Genomic DNA, 21,324 nt, shown 5'->3' with positions numbered 1-21,324 from the left:
TCACTGGTATTGGTGGCCATGAGCGGGAATCAAACTCGGGGTCCCTGCCGAGTTTGTAGCGCAGAGCGCTAATCGCTAGTCCACTACCACTCCCAATGAGCACAGCGGACTCACACGCATGCACACACGCACGCAATGCGTTCCCTCCCCTACCCCACACGGGACTCACGTGGGCCCCCCAGTGAGAAGCAGGTAGAGGGTCCCCCGTGACAGCTGGGCCCCCCGCACTTGGGAGAGGAGGTGGGGTGGGGTGTGGGGGGTGGCGCCGCACTCCAAGTGCGATTTCAGGAAACTAGTCCAGCGGCGCTGCAGCGTGCGGAGTCCACCCACGTCTCCCTGAGACAGAGGGAAACACGGGGATACACGAGGAGACAAATGAAGACATAGGGACACGAGAACACAAACCCAGGGAGACAGAGACACACATGTGGACATCAGACACAGGGGACAGACACAAGAAGTGGGAGCCACAACCCAAACACACAAAGACAATTCAACCCGCGCACACACAAACACAATTCACACGTGCCTAATTCACAAATACACTGTGCATGCACACACCACCAAACCACACACCATGCACACACAAAAACACCTCCCATTCACCACTAAGTGGTTATGATACCACCACAGCGCTTGTGCCAGGCTGTGCACTTTCAGCTACGAGGCTACATGAAGTGTCGAAGGCTCGCTGGCAGAAGTTTCACGGGACAGACCCAACAGGTGCCATGGGCAGACTGACAGAGATGACTGGCAGATGCACCACCTGTGCCCCCTACTGTACCAACTTGTATTTTAGACGCCTGGCGCTCCCCTCATTGTTGTGAGCACCGCTACTCTGCCCTCCGTTGTTGCTGGAGGGCGACTGCCTCCAACTGCACATGTAGCGTCCTTCACGAGCCTCCTCCTCTACATAGACCGATCTTGAGACCGCTGGTAAAAGTGATCACTACTGGCAACGAGGGCATTTGGGAGCTGCTGATTAGTTCCCTGCTGAGCTACGAGCGAGGCTCAAACTGGATTTACGATTTGTGCTCTTAACTAACACGGTACCGGAATTTTGTTCACAATTGGGGCGTTGATGGGGTGCTCTGCTCAGTGGATAATAGAGGCCCGAGGTGTAAATTGGTGCCCCACATATAGGCTATGTATTGTACACATGGTGGCTTTCAATAATCAGTTGCTTAATATTGAGTTAAAAAAAAACTGAAATGATAGATGGACACCCGATCATGTATTTGATGGACTTGAGACGTTTAACTCTCCACCTCACTCTCACCTTGCACACAGACACACGCAAACTCTCCACCTCACTCTCGCCTTGCACACACGCACGCTCTCCACCTGGTTCTCACAGTGCACACGCACACACATGCATGCTCTCCAACTAGCGCTCAGCTTGCACACACACGCATGTTCTCCACCTCATTTTCACCTTGCACACGCGTGCCACGCGTGCCACTCTAGGCCGCGTGTAGAAGTCGTACTCCTTGGCCGTTTCACTGAAGAAGAAGTAAATCTTATCGTCGTCCTCGTCGTCATCGTCGTCCTCATCGCCATTGTCACCATCTCCGCCATCGGCACCACCGTCATCGTCTTCTCTCACAAACGCCGATCCAGCAAAAGTGGGTTCTGAAAGAAAACATCGTCGTCTTTTACCACCATCGTCAAGGTGAGCGTCTTCTTCATCTCATCATCACCATGGTCATTTTATACTCAACTCCATCACCACCACCATCATTGACATCACTTTATACTGAATGACATCACCACCAGCATCACTGGCATCATTCTATACTCAACGCCACCACTACCATCGTCAAGAGTTCGTACCACATACACCCCCACACCACACCACATACTTCAGCATGCATGGCTCGCAAGACTGAGCGAGCGAGTGGGCGGGTGAGTGAATAAGTGGTGGAGCAAGTAGGTAAATGAGTGAGCAAGCAGGTGGGTGAGTGAGTAGATGAGTGATAGAGTGGATGAGTGAGTGAGTGAGAGGATGAGTGAGCATGTGAACGAGTGCGTGGTGGAGTGAGAGAGTTAATATGCGAGTGAGTGGGTGAGTAGATGAGTGAGCGGGTGAGTGAGCGAGTCGGTGAGCAAGTGGGTGAGCGAGTGGGCAGGCGAGTGAGTGAGTAGGCAAGCGAGCGCGTGGGTCAGTGGATGAGTGAGCAGGTGAGTGAGCGAGTAGATGAGCGAGTGGGCAGGCAAATGAGTGAGCCAGTAAGTGAGCGGGTGAGTGAGTGGATGAGTCAGAGAATGAATGAGAGAATGAGTGAGCGAGTGGGTGAGTGAGTGGACAGGTGAGTGGGCAGGCGAGTGGGCAGGCGAGTGAGAGAGTCGGTGAGTAAGCGAGTTGCACACCATTGAGCCAGCTGGAAAGTGGCTCAGTCTTGAGGTGGGGTCGTGACCCCATAGAGCGAGCGATCACCGACTCCGAGCCGAGGAAGTTACTCACAGTCGCTGTGTACAGGTCTCCGTCTGGCACACACACACACAGAGGTCCCCCGGGTAGCCTTCACAGGCTGTCGGGGAAAGTGCTGTTAACGAGCACCTATGGTGGGGTCAGCTCTGCGCCCAGCCACCTTTGTGTTCCCAACAAACTTCAGTGGTGATGTTTACACACTCCACCAAGTACTGATCTAAGGCTGAGTCGACCTAGAGAAGGCATAGGACCGGTTAAGATACTCGTCACCGAGGTTGGTTGTGGGCGAGAATCGAACTCGGGTCGCCGGGTACGAAGCGCGGTGCAGCACTAACTGCTGCACCACCGCTGCACCACACTAGACGAACACGCGTGTGCGCGTGTGTGTAAACAACACACACGCACACACGTGTGTAAATAATAATGGCAGCAGCAGCCGCTGCGGATCGTCTCTTGGTGGTGATGTCACCACGGTGCTTGTGCCAGGCTAGGTGCACGCTGAGGCCGTCGCGTGAAGCGAGGAAGGCCCGCTGATGGCAGCAGGCGCTGTGGGTTGCACGTTGCCGTAGTCACCGTCCATGAGCGACGAGAAGGGCTGCGTCGGGTGGTAAGGACACCGGCCCCGGCCCGTCTCCGTGGGCAACAGCAGCTGCAGTGAGCGCATATCCTACATTTGCACACACACGTATACATACACACGTGTACAAAACAAAGATCCCCCCATAGCCTGAACAGACTGTTGGTTTAGAACAGAACAGTTTATTTAGAATTCCCCTGTGAGCTAAGAGGCTCTTGAATAGAGTTTCATCAACAACAACAAAACTGTAAAATTAAGAACACAACGTTTGCAACAGGTCGCATACAAATTATGAATACAATAAATACAGCAACGAAAAAAGTAAATAAAAAAATGTACAATATATTACTTAATAATAAATTAAATATTTAACTAAAGTGAACATTAAGATTAGAGAAACATATTGCAAAATAGTGCATCTAGAGTGAGGAATAAGATTCAATAAAATATTGCAAAACGACGAATTGAAACACCTTTGCTAAAATAGTTTTCTTGTGCAAACAACACTAGTAATCATACCAATCACCAGGGCACTGCACACATTACAACAGGACTCATAGACAGAATAATAAACACATTCCTGCGGAGGGAGGTATGAACGTTGGATTGCTCGGTCAATGGCCAGGGTCAACGGCGGTGTGATGTATTCCGCAAATATGCCCAACTGTGAGGGCGGGCACATGCCGGCGTGAGTAGGTTAAACGTTGAGTTTTATAAGGGCACCACAGGGTGACCAGCCCCTCCTCACCCATCCCCACCCCTCCCACCCCCCACCCAGCCCCTCCCCACCCAGCCCCTCCCCACCCAGCCCCTCCCCACCCTCCCCTCCCCACCCAGCCCCACCCTCCCCACCCAGCCCTCCCCACCCAGCCCCTCCCCACCCAGCCCCTCCCCTCCCCACCCAGCCCCACCCTCCCCATCCAGCCCTCCCCACCCTCCCCACCCAGCCCCTCCCTGCACGACGGACACAATAATCCGCTGTGGGCTGGTGTAACCAGGAGGTTCCTACCAGTATAAAAAAAAACTAATTGTATATCATCTACTTGCTTCAGCAGTGGCAGATTGGCAGGAATGCACTTGAAGGAAGTGATTTAAGATGATTGAGTGAAGATAGTGACTGTAAATCAAGTTTTGTGATGATATTATTCCAGAGACTAGGGGCGGCCACTGAGAATGCCCGTTTACCAAAACCTGTTTTGTACCTAGGAACATTCAACAAAAACAATGATGAGCTCCTCAGGTTAGGTCTGGCATCCCGTGGTGTCAACCGATCCAACAAATACTCTGCTGAATTGGAACTAAGGACATTTTGAATAATCAAAGCCTGGTGAATCATTCTGCGATCATGGAGGGATGTTAGGCCAGTCTCTATATATCGGTCACAATGATGAGTTTTTTTAAGGGGCATCCAGAGCAAATCTTAGAGTCGAATGATATACTGGGTTGGTGCAGTGTTGATAGCAATAGCAAGCACCTATAAAGGCCAGCACGGCACACGAGGGAGTGGGTGGCGATGTTTGAGGCCGAGTCGACCTCGGGGAGGCCCAGGACCGGTTTTGATAATCGTCACTAGTGTTGGCCGTGAGCAGGAATTGAACTCGGGTCGCAGGGTTCATAGCGCAGCACGCTAACTGCTACACTACCACTCCCACCATTGTACAAACACAACAACAGCAACAACACCCGCCATTCGCGATTAAGTGGCGGTGACATCAGAACGGTGCTTGTACCAGGCCAGGTACACTTTGAGGCCACGTGAAATGTCAAAGGCTCGCTGAAAGGAGGTCACGGGATAGACCCAGATGGTATGGGGAAACTTAGATGACTGGCAGATGCACCAGCTGTGCCCCCTACTGTGCGAACTTGCTGTATTTTAGCTGCCGGAAACTCCGGTTGCAGTTATGAGCATCGCTCCTCTACCCTCCGTTGTTGTTGGAGAGTAACTGCCTCCAACTGATTAATAGGGTCCTTCATGAGCCTCCTCCATAGAGGCCGGTTTGACATCATTGGTACTAGTCTTCCGCAAGTCCAATCAGCTCTACATCCTCCTGTACTGCATCAGTCCATCTCTTCTCCAGCCCGTATCGTGCCTGTTTAGCCCTCTCTATCCAGGCCAAACAAAAGCTGCTTGGGCATGCAGTGGCTGAGTATGCAGGCTACATGGCCCAGGCAATGCAACCTTGTCTTCCACAGGAGCTCACTGATGGAATGATCGTAGGGAGGCCAGCCTAAATGTATCTAACCAGAGTAGATGTTCCATTAGAGGGGCCCACGTTTCACAAGCATAGATAAGGGAGGATATGACTGTGGCCAAGAAGACCCGAAGCTTCGTGTGGAGCGACAGACCAGGTAGCTTCCACGCTGATACAGCTGATAAAAAGATAATGCTGCTTGACTGATTCGGAGTGAGACCTATGCTGTCAAACCGGAGCCGGCTATGAGCACACTGCCCAGGAATGGAAAACTTTCACTCTCTCCACAACTGCCCCATTACCAATTGCGAGTTGTGTGGGTAGAGTGTCTGATGGCACAAAATACCCAGGCAGGTGTTTAGTTTTGGTGGGGCTGATAATAATTAGTGGCATGCTCCAGGTTCTGCAGTAATGCCTCCAACTCCTCCTCTGAGTGAGCAGCAATCACCAGATCATCAGTATACATATGTAATGAGTCTAACTGAGTCGCAGACGTTGTCTTGGGAGCAACACTATTTATTCAGAACTCAAAGTAACATAACACAACCTACACTTGGGTCTTGAATGCTCATCAACCACGCTACGGCAGAACTAGATAGGTTCACTATCCCGGCCCGGACCACAAGCTGGGTTCCGGACCGCGTGGCTAGAGGCTTCTTTTACCCGACGTGGATCTTCAGCACCAGCAACCCGAAGAACCCCGATCCCCTCACGGGCCCCCGTTATATGGGCCAGGGCTGGGGCTAGCTCCGCCCCTCGCCCCGCCCACATTCTAGATCTCTCCGGCTCTTTTCCGAAGGCTCCCGAGAACTCTTCTATACCACGTGACCGCCCAGCGGCCCCCGTCCACCGGTGGCCCCCCTCCAATATCATCCGGTCACGTGTCGGCAGGTCAGCCAGCGTATCATGCCCCAACGTAACCCTGGCTGGTTGACGCTCCCTCTCGCTCCCTCGCTGGGAGCCCACACCGCACACTGTACGTGGTGCCTCCGCGCTGACCAGCGCTCACCCAAGCCCCGCTAGGGCTGGTACTACGCCCAGTAAGCGAGCTACACATAATGCCAACACATTATCCGCCGTGGCTTCGTAAGCCCGGCACCACACAGTGACAATCACAGTCACGACACATATGATGGTTAACCAATAGGGAGCCATCCCTTGACCACACCTGGGCATCGATCAGCCATCGAAGGCTTCACGAACGACGTAGTCGAAATAGATATGAAATAATAATATTGGAGCCAGAGGACATCCCTGTCGCACCCCAAGGTAAATAGGGAATGGCTCCGACTCCTGGACAAGTAGTTTTACCCGGGGCTGCCCACTATAATGAGGGTCCTTAATGATTGTGCGCAAAGAACAACCCAGAGCCCAGGTCTACTGATGGTATCATAGGCCTTGACCACGTCAATAAAACAGAGGTGTAGATCCTGTTGGAATTCCCTACACCTATGCTGTAGCAGATGGAGAGAAAATAAGGCATATTTGCAGGACTGTCCTTTCCTACAAGCCTGAGCCTCTCCTTACCAGGACCTTTCCCGGCACACTGAGGGGGGAGATGTCCCTGTAGTTGATACGGTCTTCTTAAAGAGGGGGACTACCAGGGCATTCCCCCAATCCTGCAGAACCCGTCCAGTAGTCCAGACTGTTATTATGATGTCATATAGGGCTGTCTGCACACAAACGCCACCCTCCCTAAGCATTTCGCTTGGGAGATCTTCTCTCCCTGGTGCTTTTCCTGGTCTCAGACTCTGGATAGCCTTCTGTACTTCCTCAACAGCTGGCACTTCAGCCAGCCACCCCAGGGGGTAACTACTTCTTCCAATATTTGAGGCACCACAGCCTCATCAGGTTCATCCCCACTTAGCCCCATGATATTTTCCAGGTTGAGGGATTTACCCTCCCCCAAGACCTTACAGAAATACTCAGCAAATTTACATACTTATTCCTGGGGATCGGAAATCGGATCACCTTCCTTTCTCCTAATGATGGTGATAGGTGTGGCGCTGCAAGTTACTTTTTTTAAAAATACTTATTTGTGATCGCGGGCTACAGAGGCAACCACCCATCCTTGCTGCGCCGCATGGCTCTTCGAACCTCCGAGCGAAGGCTGTGGTAAGCTTCATTCTCTCACGTGGGATGCTGTAGACAGTGACAGTGGTTCTGTAGCCTTTTCTCAGCAGCCGGAACACCTCCTCTGTCAGCCAGGGTCTGTGGGGAGGTTTGGTCCGTGCACCCATAGCAGCCATTGCAACTGCATGAGCCACAGTCTCTAACCTCGCCCATTTCCCCTCAGCATCAGGAGTGGGGGACGATGCCAACCTCAGCTGCAAAGGATGATGAAATTATCACTTGCAACTTTCATCAGCTAGCTGAGACCAAGCCACTTTGGGTTTAAATGAGGTCCTGGATGTACACCCACCACTGGAGTGGAAGAATGGCAACCGCATCTTACAGATGATAAGCCGATGGTCAGTGGGCAGATCAACTCTATGGTAGGTCCTGGTGCCGGTATCTGCTGTTCCGTCACTATATAGTCCAGCAGATGTTCTTTCTTGGACCTGGCGTGCATCCATGATGTGTGGATGTGCCCATGCCAGAACAGCGTGTTGGTAAGTACAAGCTCATGGGCTGCACAAAAGTCTAGTAGCCTCCTACCATTGATTTTTAACTGATCTTTCCCATACCTTCCAATTATTCCAGACCAGGTGCCAGCATCATGACCAACTCGGTCATTAAAATCACCCAACAGGATGACTCTATCCTGAGGGGCCACTTTAGCTAGCACCTGTGACAGGAGGTCATAGAAGGCATCAGACTCATTGGCCTTGCCTGCATCCCTCCACTGTTTATCTTTGGTGGGGGCATAATTAACCACAACCACTACTCCTCACTTCTGGTTGATGGGAAGGTGAGCCCACAGTAACCTGGGGCTTACAGTTTCCCACACCTGACCGCCATGCTCCTACACCCCTTTCGTTTAATTGTTCAGAAGAAGAGACACTCCCTGTTGTTTGGCAGTCTCCTGCCCCGAGAAGAGGACTGTCGACCCCTCATGGTGGCAGGAGCCAGAGCCAGTCCACTGGACCTCCTGAATACCACAGAGATCCAGGCAATACCGGTCCAGCTCCCGACAGAGGAGTGGCAGCCTCTCCTCCGCAGTGAGCATTCGACCATTCCACGTGGCCACCCAAAATGGCTTTTGCTGTTTCTGGAGGAATCCTGAGGGTAAAGATTGGAGTCTCCTGGTTTCGCCAAATGGGGTTTGGCCAAGAGACGTCAAAGATGCCTGTCCCCCCGAGGCATCCGTCACAAGCTTCGTTCTATATTCTTCACGTGGTTTCGTGGTAATTAATAGGTTACCAGCCCCTCGCACCCATACAGAGCCCCCGTTTGGTCGCTGTGGTGGCTACAAGCACCATAAAGAAGTATAGCCGATTTTGGAATTGGCCTTCCCTCCATGGCATTGCTCACATCCACCACAGCGTTGCCGTCCGGCACCAGCGAGCAGGTGGGGGGTAGTTTTCGCCTGCACACATATGTAATGGGTTCCGGAGACACTTGTAGAGGTAACTTCTTTATTACAATACAACACTCCAACAGTCCTGATACTCTGTTACAGCCTAGGGACACAGCCTAGGGACACAGCCTAGGGACACAGCCTAGGAACACAGCCTACTCTAGCTACGCTCTGGGGTCCTCCGGCTACAATTACCCTAGGGGAGGCTACCTGACCCGACCCAGCCAAGGTGCGGGTCTAGACTCTGGCTTCCTCGGAACTCGCCCTTACAAGGGCGTAGAGCCGGGAGTCCCAGAGTCCCACCACTGGCCCGCACAGCATCCCGGCCCTTACAAGGACAAGTGGGACGAGGGGGTCCAGGGTCCTAAGCTGGCTGGTCTTGGGTCTTGAGCTGCGACTGGCCCTGATCGGCCAGGGAGCAGTCCTTTTATCCCTCTTGCCCATCGAGGGGTGGGGTTGTGTATCCTCCCAGATACCCCACAGCCCCCCCGTTGGTGGCGCCAAGGGGCTTAGCTGTCTGGGTTGTCTGGGATCCTAGAGCCAGCGCCGAGGGCTTAGCTGTCTAGGATCCTAGAGCCCCCAGCAGCCCCTCCCCTCTTGGGCTGGCACAGTAGCCCCCCTATGGCACTACACATACATACACATACATGTACACACGTGTACACATGTGTAGCGATGCCGACACACGTTCTTGCTTTACTATGAGCCTTTATGTTATACACAACGCTAATTCTAGCCCCACACTTTAGTTCATGATGCATGCACTTCATCTTCTCTCCAACCACCCCTTCCCCTTGTGCTCTACGCTTTTATATTCCTCGAACCCCCTTTCTCCAAGTTTCGCTCGCCCCATTTCCTCCAGCCAATCCTTGTCCTCTTTTCCTAACAGTTGTCAACCGTTACCCATACAGTCCACCCTCGTTTTCCCACATTTTACCTTTGAATTTTCCTTCCAATCAGTTTAATTCTCTCACCATAACAAATGCTCTTTGAGCCCTCCCTGCACCAATCAGAGGCCCCTAACACACTACCTGACTGTCCGTCTGCATACGTACCACATCGGGCAAGTGGTTGATTGTTTTGGTCTTTACACCAGTGGCGGCTCGTCAATAGAGAGCGCAGGGGCGCCGCCCCCATCAAGATTCAAGAATATACATATACAAAAATTATATAAAAATACATAATAAAATATTTGTTTCATACGATGTGCCGGCTGGTAGTAAGAAAAGCATCAGCATTTAATAAAAACTGGCTTTAATCGGTCAACTATTTTCTATGTTTTTCAATGTGTTTCATGCGGGGCGCCGGACAAACGGATGTCTATGTGAGACTTTAAATTTTCGGACAGCATGTGACCTGAAGCTGGTCTCTAATTGGTTTCTTAAAGATTCTCCTCGGGGCGCAAGTCGTTGCGTCCCTGGCCAATCAGAATTGGATACATGTTATTTTATCCAATCTGATTGGTTCTCGTCACCTGTCATTCAAATTTACGCTCTGGGCCACTACTGCGAGTGCGCAGGCGACACCACTTCGACACTTGCTAGGCTGATCAAATTTTTTGTGTAAACAATGGCAGCAGTTCATGCAAATTCTGTAATTTATTTACAAAAAAACCCTTTCACAAGGCTTTCGCTGGAAGAAATAAAAAAGATAAAGGATCTCGGACCGGACCAACCTGATTTACAAATCCAGCAGCAGGCCAGTGACAGAGGACGAAGCTACACACGAAGCTTCACCCGCGCTTGTTATGAGAAACGGAGGTGGCTGGCTGGATGTGATGTTAGCAATTCTCTTTTTTGTTTTCCCTGTCTTTTATTTCAAAGTGTCGGCACTGAAGTTTTGTGGACAACGACGGGGGTAAGAGACCTCAAACATCTCTCTGACAAATGCAAACGTCATGAAAGTAGCCGCAGCCATATTGATAATAGCATGAAACTAACGTTTTTATGTTCAAGTAGGAAACATGCTTTTTGGTACTTTGGTCTGAAATGTATATAAAAGAGAAACATTTATGTTCAAGTAGGAAACATGCTTTTTGGTACTTTGGTCTGAAATGTATATAAAAGAAAAACAGTTATGTTCAAGTAGGAAACATGCTTTTGGTACTTCTTTTGGTCTGAAATGTGAATAAAGATCATCACAATTTATATTCAAGTAGTCAAAATGGTTTTTGGTACTGCTTTATATTTATTTGCCCCCCTCAATAAAAAAAAATGCGCCCCCCCAAAAATAAATATCACCAGCCGCCACTGCTTTACACATGTACAAAGACAGACCCCCTACACAGACACCACGGGTCACTCACCCCACACTCGCCCCATACTCACCCCCACCCGCGCATCACTCACCACGTATGTACACTGGGGGTCGAAGGCGTGCGTGCCGCATGTGTACAGGTGGGACGCGTTCACGAAGTGCAGCACGCGCACAAAGTTAAGGCACTCCTTCTGCAAAGACAAAGACCCCGTGTAACCCACACAGACTGCTGGGGCAAGTACTGTTAGCGAGTAGCAGCACCTGCAAAGGCCGGCGTGGCACACGAGGGAGTGGGTGGCCAGCACCACGCCTGGCCACCTTTGTCTTTCGAATGGAGATGTTAACTACACACCGCACCAGGTACTCATTTGAGGCTGAGTCGACCACACCCAGGACCGATTCAGATAATCGTCGCTGGTGTTGGCTATGAGTTAAAATCAAACTTGGGTTGCACACACACGGGGTCACAGAAGGAAGGCATGTGACTACTCAGCCACCATGGGCACACGATGTGGTTCTGGTACAACCCATGTATTATACTGCCATCTCCTGGCCACCTTCTCGCAGCCCGGTGGGATTGAGATTTTCAGAAATCTCTGTCATCCACCATACAGATTCACAGGCGTGCACCACAACATCTGCCAATGCTACAGACACTGATGATGATGATGTTAGCAAAGGTGTTGGTGGTGGATTTTCTTATATAAGTAGTGGTGATGGTCATTGTCATGATGATGGTGATGGGAATGGTGGTGGTGGTAGTGATGTTGGTGGTGATTGGGGTGGTTGCAATAATATGATGGTGGTGGTGGCGGTGGTGTTAGTGTTATTGGTGGTAAGGGCACCTCAGGGTGTCTCCCTTTCCTTATGCACTCCTCTTTGCTGGCAGTCGTGGCATTCCACACAATCTGTGACACCGCACACACCACACACATCACAAGACAAAGGTCCCCCGTGTAGCCTACACAGACTTTTGGGGCCAGTGCTGTTTGCGAGCACCTATGAAGGCCGACATGGCACACGATGGGTGGTGTGGCCAGCCCTATGCTAGGCCACCTTTGTCTCCCCGGGGGAGATGTTTAAATGCCACACCAGATACTCATATGAGGCTGATTCTACCTAGGAGAGGCCCATGACCAGTTTAAATATTTGTCAACAAAGTTAGGTGGTGGCGGGTTTAACGACACATTTACATTTACATGATCTAACCCAAAAAAACATCTTATGAATAATGTTGGTCACGAAAGCCTATGTGTTAAAATGTTGGCTGTGAGCGGGAATTAAACTCGGATCATCGAGTTCGTAATGAAGTGCGCTATTCACTGTGCCAAAGCCCACAAATGCATACATGCACATACACACGCTCAAAGATAAAGATCACCCGTACAGCCTTAACAGACTCTTGGAGCAAGTGCTGTTAGCGAACACCTATGAAGGACGGCACGGCACACGAGGGGGTGGGTGGCCAACATTATGCCCGGCCGCCTTTGTCTCCCCAGTGGCAATGTTTACACACTGCATTAGGTACTAATTTGAGGCTGAGTCGACCTATGGGAGGCCCAGGACTGGTTCAGATAATTGACACTGGTGTTTGCCATGAGTGGGAATCGAACTCAGATCGCCGAGTTCGTAGCACAGCGCGCTAACCGCAACACTACGGCTCCCCACTCATGCACGCACACTCCACCTTCACCTAACTCAACCACAGCCATTCTGCTTCATATGGCTGATGTTTATTTAACTACTCACAAACCAACTTCCAACCCCACCATGCCATCTGACCTCCACCATGCCCCCCCCCCCCCGTGTAAGCTCACCGTGCGGGGCTGGCGGTCAAGCTGGTGAGCGTTGAGTACGACGAGGCCCTCGCAGGCGCCAACGAGGAGCGTCGCCCCATCCGGAGAAAGCGCCAGCGCCCCGCCTCCCCCCACGCGCACAGCCACGCGGCGGACAGCGCTGCCCAGAGCTACACACGGCGCGGGGGGTGGGGACACGGGGGGGGACATGGTTGGGGGGGCACCCGGGGGACAAGGGGTCACCGAGACACAGGGAGACAAAGACACAGGGAGACAGAGACACTGGCCACTCAGACATGGGGACACAGGGTGATTGGAATCACAATCGGAATCATTCGACTGGAGGAGGAATCCAGTCTGAACTATGAATCTCTTTCCCACAGATGCCCGGTAGGGACGGGTCAGCAAGTTACAACAATAATGCAAAAAAACGATAAGAGTGCAAAATAGAGAAAAGGTAAGTAAATAACGAAAATGAATAAATATAAAGTATAAAATTATAAATTGCATAAGCACACACATTCCTGCCGATTTTTCGACACTAAATGCAAGCTTGGGCAAGGCAGGATAACAACAACAGTCCTAGACCACACCAAGACAACGCACACATTTACACATTACATAAGCAAATGTGGTTGTATCCAACACGAATCTTCTTCAGGATAATGTTTAAAGATGTACTATTTTAGGGCAGGAAACGAGGTTGTTCCAATATGTTGGTGTTGTCCATCAGAGTTTTTTTTGGGTTAGATCGCGTAATTATATAAATGCGTCGTTAAAACCCGCCACCACTCGACACACCTGATGAAGCTAGTTGTAATTACTGGCGAAACGTCGTACTCAGATTGTAAATGTTGTGGCTTGGCTCTCCAACACACCGGCGTGCTGCACTAGTATACTACACTATACACTACACTACTATACACAATACACTACACTACTACACACTACATTACTATACACTACACTACACCGGTTAGTGCTGTACTAGTGACGAATTGGCACGTTCTGTTTACGTGACAACCCTTACTAGTTGGATGTGTTGGGTGGTGGCGGGTTTTAACGGCACAATTTTATATTTACGCGATCTAACCCAAAAAAAACCTGTATTATGGATGATATTGGTCGTGAAAGCCTATGTTTGTGTTAAATTGGCTAAGGCTTTGTCACCGATTCCAATTCTTGTTCTCAGGATAGCTAAAAGGAAATTAGGTGGACGTCTTAGGTTTCTTGGGTCTGACTATGGTGTTAATGAATTAGCTATGTATAGTGCAGATTTGCCAATAAGGATATTATGGATGAACAGGGCCAGTCTAATGTAGATTTCTTCTTCTTGGAATGTAAGTTCTAAATCAGTCAGTAAATCCAAGTATGGGCACACCGAGACACTGAGACGCAGGGAAACTGAGACATGGAGGCACGTGCTTCATGTTGCGTCTCGGGAGTTTTTTGTCGCCGTAAGCGGCTCTCACGTTCCACGCGCACACGCACGAATGTAAGCACTGAGTGTTTGGCCAAACCTCCCAATTAGTCAGGCAGCTTACCAAAATGAAGGGGACAGGCTGGATAAAAGCAATACACTTTGTGAGTTACTTGGTTAGGTCCTACTGGTTCACTTTTTGCTAGGATCCATCAGATTTGAGATCTTGGATGCTATCACGTGACAATTTAATTTTTTGATTGCATGGTTATAAAAACCCCGAACGTAGCAGATTTATTTTAATTAATTTTTAATGTGAAAACAATCATATCAACGATAGGTCATTATACATTTATGGAGCTCATATAGAACAATTTTTTTTTTTATAAATTTCACACTTTTGTAACTTCATTGGAAACTTCGTTACTTTGAGTGCTGCAACAATGCACTCTGTGTTGGCACAATCATTCCCATTGTTTTCTTTCTTTGCAGAACATCTCTCTGCATGCCTCATTGACGGAATTCAGGTGGCTGGTCTTGTAATACAAGACGACTGTATAGCGTTCAAGCACTTTGAAGTAATTTGTTTGAACATCCAACTCGGTGTATGGATTCTCCACCATGAAGTTGAAAGCCTCTGTTACTTAGAGATAAGACTTCCAAGCCTGCCATGCTGACCTTTTCCCCTTTCCAAAAAAGAAAGAACCATATCACAGCCTGTGGAACTGTGGAAAATGGGTAAGGCAGAGGATGTGTTTTATCCCAGAGCCTGGGCGATGGCATTGATGTAAAAATGAACCCGTAAAAACAAAGTTTTTCACTATAAATCCTTTATATGCGTGGCGGCTAGAGTCCTCTCGTCCTCTGGCTTGAGATGGCTGCCACCTATGGGTCAGATGAATGCCTGGCACCATTAAGCAATTGGTGAATAAATATAATTTATTTTTTCCTAAAAAGTGGAAAATTTAGGAAAAATTTTTTCACGAAAATACATTGTCACGCACAACGAGTCTGTGTGCAAAATGTCAGCTCGATTGGATCACGGGAAGTGGGTTAAAAAACGACCGAAATATTTGCACGGTCGTAAGCAAGCAAGCAAGTGAACTTAATATAAAGGATTTAAAAATAGCTGAAGTTCTTCCCTGCGCCGAAGCTACTCGTATGTCAGTATCCATGATGTGAACCAAACACGTGGCAACCATTCTGCAAGGCACCCTGCAAATGAACCAGCATTCTTGTGTCCGCTTCCTCGTTGCCACATTTTGGCATGCTGCGGTTGGATCCTCTGATCACAACTCTTTGATCACATGTCGCAGACGTTATCTTGGGAGCAACACTATTTATTCACATGAACACGCAACACAACATGATCTACACTCGGGTCTCGAATGCCCATCTAACCACGCTACGGCAGAACTAGACACGGTTCGCTATCCCGGTCCGCACCACAAACGGTCCTGGACCGCGTGGCTAGAGGCTTCTTTTCCCCGACGTGGATCTTCGTAACACCAACATACGAAGAACCCCGAGCTCCTCACGGGGCCCTCGTTATATGCCCCCGGGCTGGGGCTGGCTCCGCCCCTAGCCCCGCCCACCCTCCAGGTCTCTCGAGCTCCTTCTCGAAGGTTCCCGAGAGCTCCTTTGGACCACGTGACCGCCCCGCGGCCCCCGTCCACCGGTGGCCCCCCTCCAATATCGTCCAGTCGAGTGTCAGCAGGTCAACCAGCGTATCATGCCCCAAGGTAACCCTGGCTGGCTGACGCTCCCTCTCGCTCCCTCACCGGGAGCCCGCACCGCACACTGCTTGCGGTGCCTCCGCGCTAACCAGCGCTCACCCAAGCCCCACTAGGGCTGGTACTACATCCCGTAACCCGGGCTGCCCATAATGACAACACATTACCGGCCGTGGCTTCGCAAGCCCCAGCACCATACAGTGACAAGCACAGTCACTACACATGTAATAACAACCTTCTTTTGAGTTGGGAATTCAATGACTGCTACTTTGTCCGAGAGGAAGGTAAAGAGCTGCTTGTTTTCTGGATCACACAGAAAATCTTGCCACTTTCTAGGGATATTGTTCTGACTGGGAACCTTTCTCCTGATGCCTTTGCCTCTCTTCTAGATTCTTTGATGCTGCTTTTGAAGTAGGTGTCCCATACTATATCCACTCTCTTGACATTTCCCAGCTGGTTCATGATGTAGGGCATAAAGTTGTCATCGGCAGTCTCTAAATATTGTGACACTGCTTGTGGAGAGGAGATGCAAGACAGCAGCACTGTCTAGAGTGTTCATGTCAAATATATTTGGAGGCTCTGTCTGAGATGTTTGTTCAAGACAAGCTAGCAGATCAGGAGCAACATCTAGAACTGTGATGTCAATGGAACTTATAGTCTCTGTCTCAGTAGTTTGTACCAAACATGCTACCAGGTCTGTATCATCATCTAGAACTTGCATTAGAGCCTCTGTCTGAGTTGTTTCCACCAGACAAGTTAGTAGGTAAGACGTATTTCCCAGACGCAGAATGCCTCTGTCAGAGAGAGACGGGGGGTGATTTAAATGCATGAAAAAAGTACCCATGTCTGTTTCCCTGAGCTGTGCCACAACATAGAGATGGGAGAAAAGGTTGACATCAGTCTTCAAAGTTGAGATCTTGTCAGCTTTCTTGGCTTTGAGTATGCGCTCAAGAAACTTGAAGAGTCATAGGCAGTTCTTTTTGATTGGGTCATGAATAGACCGAGTGCAGTCGATGAGCACTGACTTGTGGTAGTCATTGTGTGGCCGGGTCGTTTGAGGGATAAAGGCCGGTGTGGAACAGGGCTCTGGACTGCTGTTGTGGGGGAACCATGGAACTGCCGTCGCCGTCGTCATCTTGGAGGGGGTCGTCTTCAACGTCCTAGAATGGGCACCTTGTAGTCTGGGAAGGCTAGCGTTATATTGTTTCCGTGACTGCTACGCGTCCGCTCCTGTGTAGCCAGCCAACTACACAGGGAGCGTCGCGTAGAGTCACATAAGTTACCCAAGTGTAAAAAGTCACACGCAGTTACTCGTTAAGTTATCAGTGAGTCGGTGGACTTTATTCATTACAATCGTACTGCTTCTTGTCAAGTGCTTCTACATTGTGGACAGTGTTAATCACAGATTCATTCAGAACATCACAAGTATCCAAAGTTATCAGCTCTGGAGTGTCGCTCAGGAAATGTCTGCCCATTTCACTGACGGTCACCGCCAGGCTCAGGGCGTACAGTCTGAAATTCTTTTGAACAGACAGGCCCTCCTCCTGGTGGTGGTGCTTTTCAATTTTCCCAAAAAAGCATTCCTAAAACTCATTCAGCAGTCTTGCTTGCTCAGATCCTGCGAGCATCCACTTTCGGAAGGCTGATGGGTTTTCCGTAAGTGCTACTGCACCCCTAAAGCTTTTCACCATGTCATTATTTTGCTCATGGGCCTGATCGATGGATATGGCTAAGAATCGGTTCGTAGTCTTGGGAGCAATCCAATTGCCATGTTGTCAAATTATTCTTGGATGGAATGAGGTAGGTTTCCCATGTCTCGAAAGTGAACAGGGATCCAACGAACATCATTATGGTGATGCAGTTCATGGAACCAGGGTTTTCAGTGATTTCACATACATTTGGAAGTTTGCTTCACAGTGAGCTCTGATGAAGATGAGACCCAGAAGTTCTAGGTTGAGGATATCCGAGTACTGGAATGTTGGGCTCCTGCTGCTGATGTCTTGCCTCCAAAGCTCTTTTGCTTCATCAGTTTGGAGCTGCTCCGTGCAAGAGAAGGCATCCTGCTGAAGCTTGGCCAAGGCCATATAACTAATTTGGTGTGCTTGCCTTGTTCTAGTGAGATGGGAGCTGCGATTAAATGAATCTGCTGTGCCTGAGGAGGCAATGCATCCCTGTTGTTAGTGCAGTAGCCCAACCTTAGTCATCTAGATAGTCTCCAACTGTATTATTTCACATGGCCATTTCAATGTTTGAGACCACCAAACATGACGACATACTTGTCCTCCCCATGTGTCTGAGGCCAATTCCATCGAATGTACTTTGCTAGGACATACAGCGAAGTATCCATGGCCATTACAGGAATTTGGCCAGGGTTGAGAAATTGTGTGGCTTGGCGTTGAACATCCATTCCAAGATTGATCATGGCGGCTGCTGCTGCCTTTTCATAAAAGAGTGGCAAGAGTTGCTTGAGAGCTGCTTGCTTATCCTCCAATTCGGAATCATCTTGCAGAGATGCATGGTAGGCTGACCATGCTACATTGTTGCCTTTTTCCAATATATTTTTCTTCATAAGTTCGAATGCCCTCGCTAACCAAAGTTTTTCTGCATATTTGCTACCACTAAGTCTACACCAATTGTATCTGTTGCGTTGACACACTTCAGTACTGCTCTGTGGTTTCACAGGCTTGTGCCATGGAATGAACCTTTTGCCATAGTCTTTAAATGGTTGTGATCCAGGTTGTCCAAGGCACCAACAGTGAAGAGACTATGACGTAGCTGAGAAGGGCACACACCACCTTCTTTCTCAGTATAGAGACAGACTGCAATTGCCAACTGATTCTCAAGCTGCAAGATTCGGTCATAGCTGACACTGAGACCTGAATCATAGAGTTGTGTGATCAGCTTCTTTGATTGCGTAAGTGTATGAACATTCAGTCCAATGTACAGAGGTAGTGGTGGTTCATAGTTGTGTGTTGAGATTTGGCAACAGTGGGAGCTTTTTTCTTACAATTGAAGACGATGATCTGGGATTACAATGTCAGGTGTTTCAGTCATTTTGTCGAGACAAAATCATATTTTTGCAATTGTTTTGCTTACATATGTGACATGATGATTGTGTGGTTTTTAAAAAATATAATTATCAATTTCTCCTGCACGGCCTCCACGCTGTGTGCGTGCATGCATCACCGTGGTGCGGGATCGTGGAGCGGGGGACGGCGAACGTGTCATCACGGACCCCGCGCTCGTGGGCCCAGGTGCACGGCCCCCACGTCACCAAGGCAACCCAGATGAGCGGCCAGTGAGGGGGGGCTGGGCCCCCCACAACCAGCGGGACCCCTCCCATGGCAGCACCTACACTCACACAAAGACAGAGATCCCCCGTGCAGCCTTAAACAGGCTGCTGGGGCAAGTCAGCTTCTTTATTTAGACTGGAGGAATCTGATGGCCTAGGAAGCTATTTTTCACAGATGTCCAGTACAAACATGGGGTCAGAAGTGGTGTCAGCGAGCAGCACCCATGAAGGTCGGCACAACGGCGTTTGTCTCCCCAGTGCTGATGGCACCAGGTGCCCATGTAGGGCTCAGCAGAGAGGCCCAGGACTGATTCACATATTCGTTGTCATTTATGTTGACTGTGATATCGCACCCATGTAACTTGTGATCGCATGCTACTGAAGAGGTTTCCATCGCCTCAGCAACTCACGACCACCATTCATCCTCGCAGCGCCGCACGGTTTTCCGAACCTCTGAGCGAAAGCTATGATAAACCTCCTCTCGCTCGCATGTGGATGCCAACCACCACAGTGGAAGTATGGTACGCGCATCTTACAGATGACAAGCCGATGGTAAGTGGGCAGATCAGCTCCACGGTAGGTCCTGGTGTCAAGGACATGAGCCAACATTCGCTGTTCCGTCACTATATAGTCCAGCAGATGTTTTTGCTTGGACTCGGCGTAAATCCATGATGTTATGTGGATGTGCCGATGCCGGAACAGCATTGAGCTGATCTGGCCCATGCTTCTGTAGTAGGTTCCAGGAGACTTGGACGACGTAGTTGGAGGCACACTTATTTATTAAGCACAAAGTACATAACAGGCCGAGATGTACAACACTTGAAGGGGTATCGGCCCCTTCACCCGTCTAACTGGGAGATCCACACTCTATGTCACAGCTAGCCTACTCCTAGGTCCTCCACTACCGGGCTAGGGGAGGCTAGCTAACCCAGCCCTGGTTAAGCTGGGATTACGGCACCCTGAGTCCCCAGACCGGCTCTTACAAGAGCATCGGCTCTGGGCTCTCGGGGCCACGCCACTGGCTTGCCCTGGTCGGTCCTGAGAAGGACAGCGAGCCAGGGGAGTCCCAGGGCCTATCTAGCAGGTCTTCTTGCTTCACTGGTTAAGGCTGAACACTGAACCCCGAGCCCTCCGGCTCACCGCCTTATATAGCAACTCCCCCCACTGAGGGGTGGGGCCGTGGGGGATCCCAGCTCCGTGTCAGCCCCCCAGGCTGAACGGTGCGGACGTCGATGTAAGCGCCTCTCGGCGTACGGGCATAACCATGCCCAGTGTGTTTGTTAAGCCCTCCGTAACACCTCTACATCACCCCCCCCCCCCCCCCTGTACAGCCCGCAGCCGTCCCGGCTGCAACAAAATCTCAATAAAGATGCATCCCCCCAAATCCGTGTGTGCCTCGCGTAATTTAACAAGAACAACAACAACAATGAACAAGAACAACAAGAAAGAGAAAAATAACCCGACGCACCCCCCCCCCCCCCCTGAATAAATACCGCATCCCATAAAAACCCAACATATATACAATTTCCAGGACCCCCCCCCCCCCCCACTCCGCGACCCCCGCAAGGGCCGCACAAGCGGCCGACCTCACAAAAGTCTGCGCGTTTTGGCACGCGTTCTTGCAGCGGGGCCGTCACAAGGGGCAACCCCGGTTGGCCCAGTGGTGGGTGTCAACAGTCCGGGTGCGAGAGAGTCAGGCTTCGCTGCTGAGCGACCCCCGACCCCCCCGGGAGGGGTTGGCGGTCGTGAGCACGTCAATCCTGGTGCACCTGGAGGTGGAACAGTTGGTGGCAAGTTAGGCGAAAGCAGCGAAGTCGGACTCCGGGAGTCGGTGGACCCCTCACATGTTTGGCCACGCGTGTGTGGTAGGAACATGGGGCGCAACGAACGGTTTCAACCTGGAGGGGTGCACGAACCACCTACGCTTCCCCCACCGGATACGCACACATTGTGGCCGCAAGACCTGCACCACTTCGACGGGCCCCCGCCACGGCCGCACCAGCTTAGACGAGGTCGCCAGTGGTATTTGGGGACAGTGCAACCACGCCTTGTCACCCGGTTTCCACTGGAGCACATGTGCCCGACCCAGCCTGAGCCTCTCATTCGC

General features: G+C 50.4%; 1 protein-coding gene across 5 annotated transcripts in view; it reads right to left on the bottom strand.

Annotated features, from left to right (window-relative positions):
• The window catches only part of LOC144942413 (semaphorin-4C-like), a 50,333-nt gene that overhangs the window by 18,166 nt on the left and 10,843 nt on the right, over positions 1–21,324 (bottom strand). For 2 of the 5 annotated variants that reach the window (XM_078869270.1, XM_078869269.1), the window contains 8 exons: positions 19,112–19,276; positions 12,794–12,942; positions 11,822–11,884; positions 11,069–11,167; positions 3,005–3,098; positions 2,371–2,487; positions 1,436–1,632; positions 170–336 (listed from right to left, as the gene is read on the bottom strand). In XM_078869270.1, the coding sequence (XP_078725396.1) occupies positions 170–336; positions 1,436–1,632; positions 2,371–2,487; positions 3,005–3,098; positions 11,069–11,167; positions 11,822–11,884; positions 12,794–12,942; positions 19,112–19,276 (1,051 nt within the window). Of the gene's footprint in view, positions 1–169; positions 337–1,435; positions 1,633–2,370; positions 2,488–3,004; positions 3,099–11,068; positions 11,168–11,821; positions 11,885–12,793; positions 12,943–19,111; positions 19,326–21,324 lie in introns of all 5 variants that reach the window. The other 3 variants (XM_078869271.1, XM_078869273.1, XM_078869274.1) reach the window with 2 other exon arrangements.

The sequence above is a fragment of the Lampetra fluviatilis genome, chromosome 27 (assembly GCF_964198595.1).
Source record: "Lampetra fluviatilis chromosome 27, kcLamFluv1.1, whole genome shotgun sequence".
NCBI classification, from domain to species: Eukaryota; Metazoa; Chordata; class Hyperoartia; order Petromyzontiformes; family Petromyzontidae; genus Lampetra; species Lampetra fluviatilis.
This window is presented reverse-complemented; position numbering and strand designations above follow the sequence as displayed.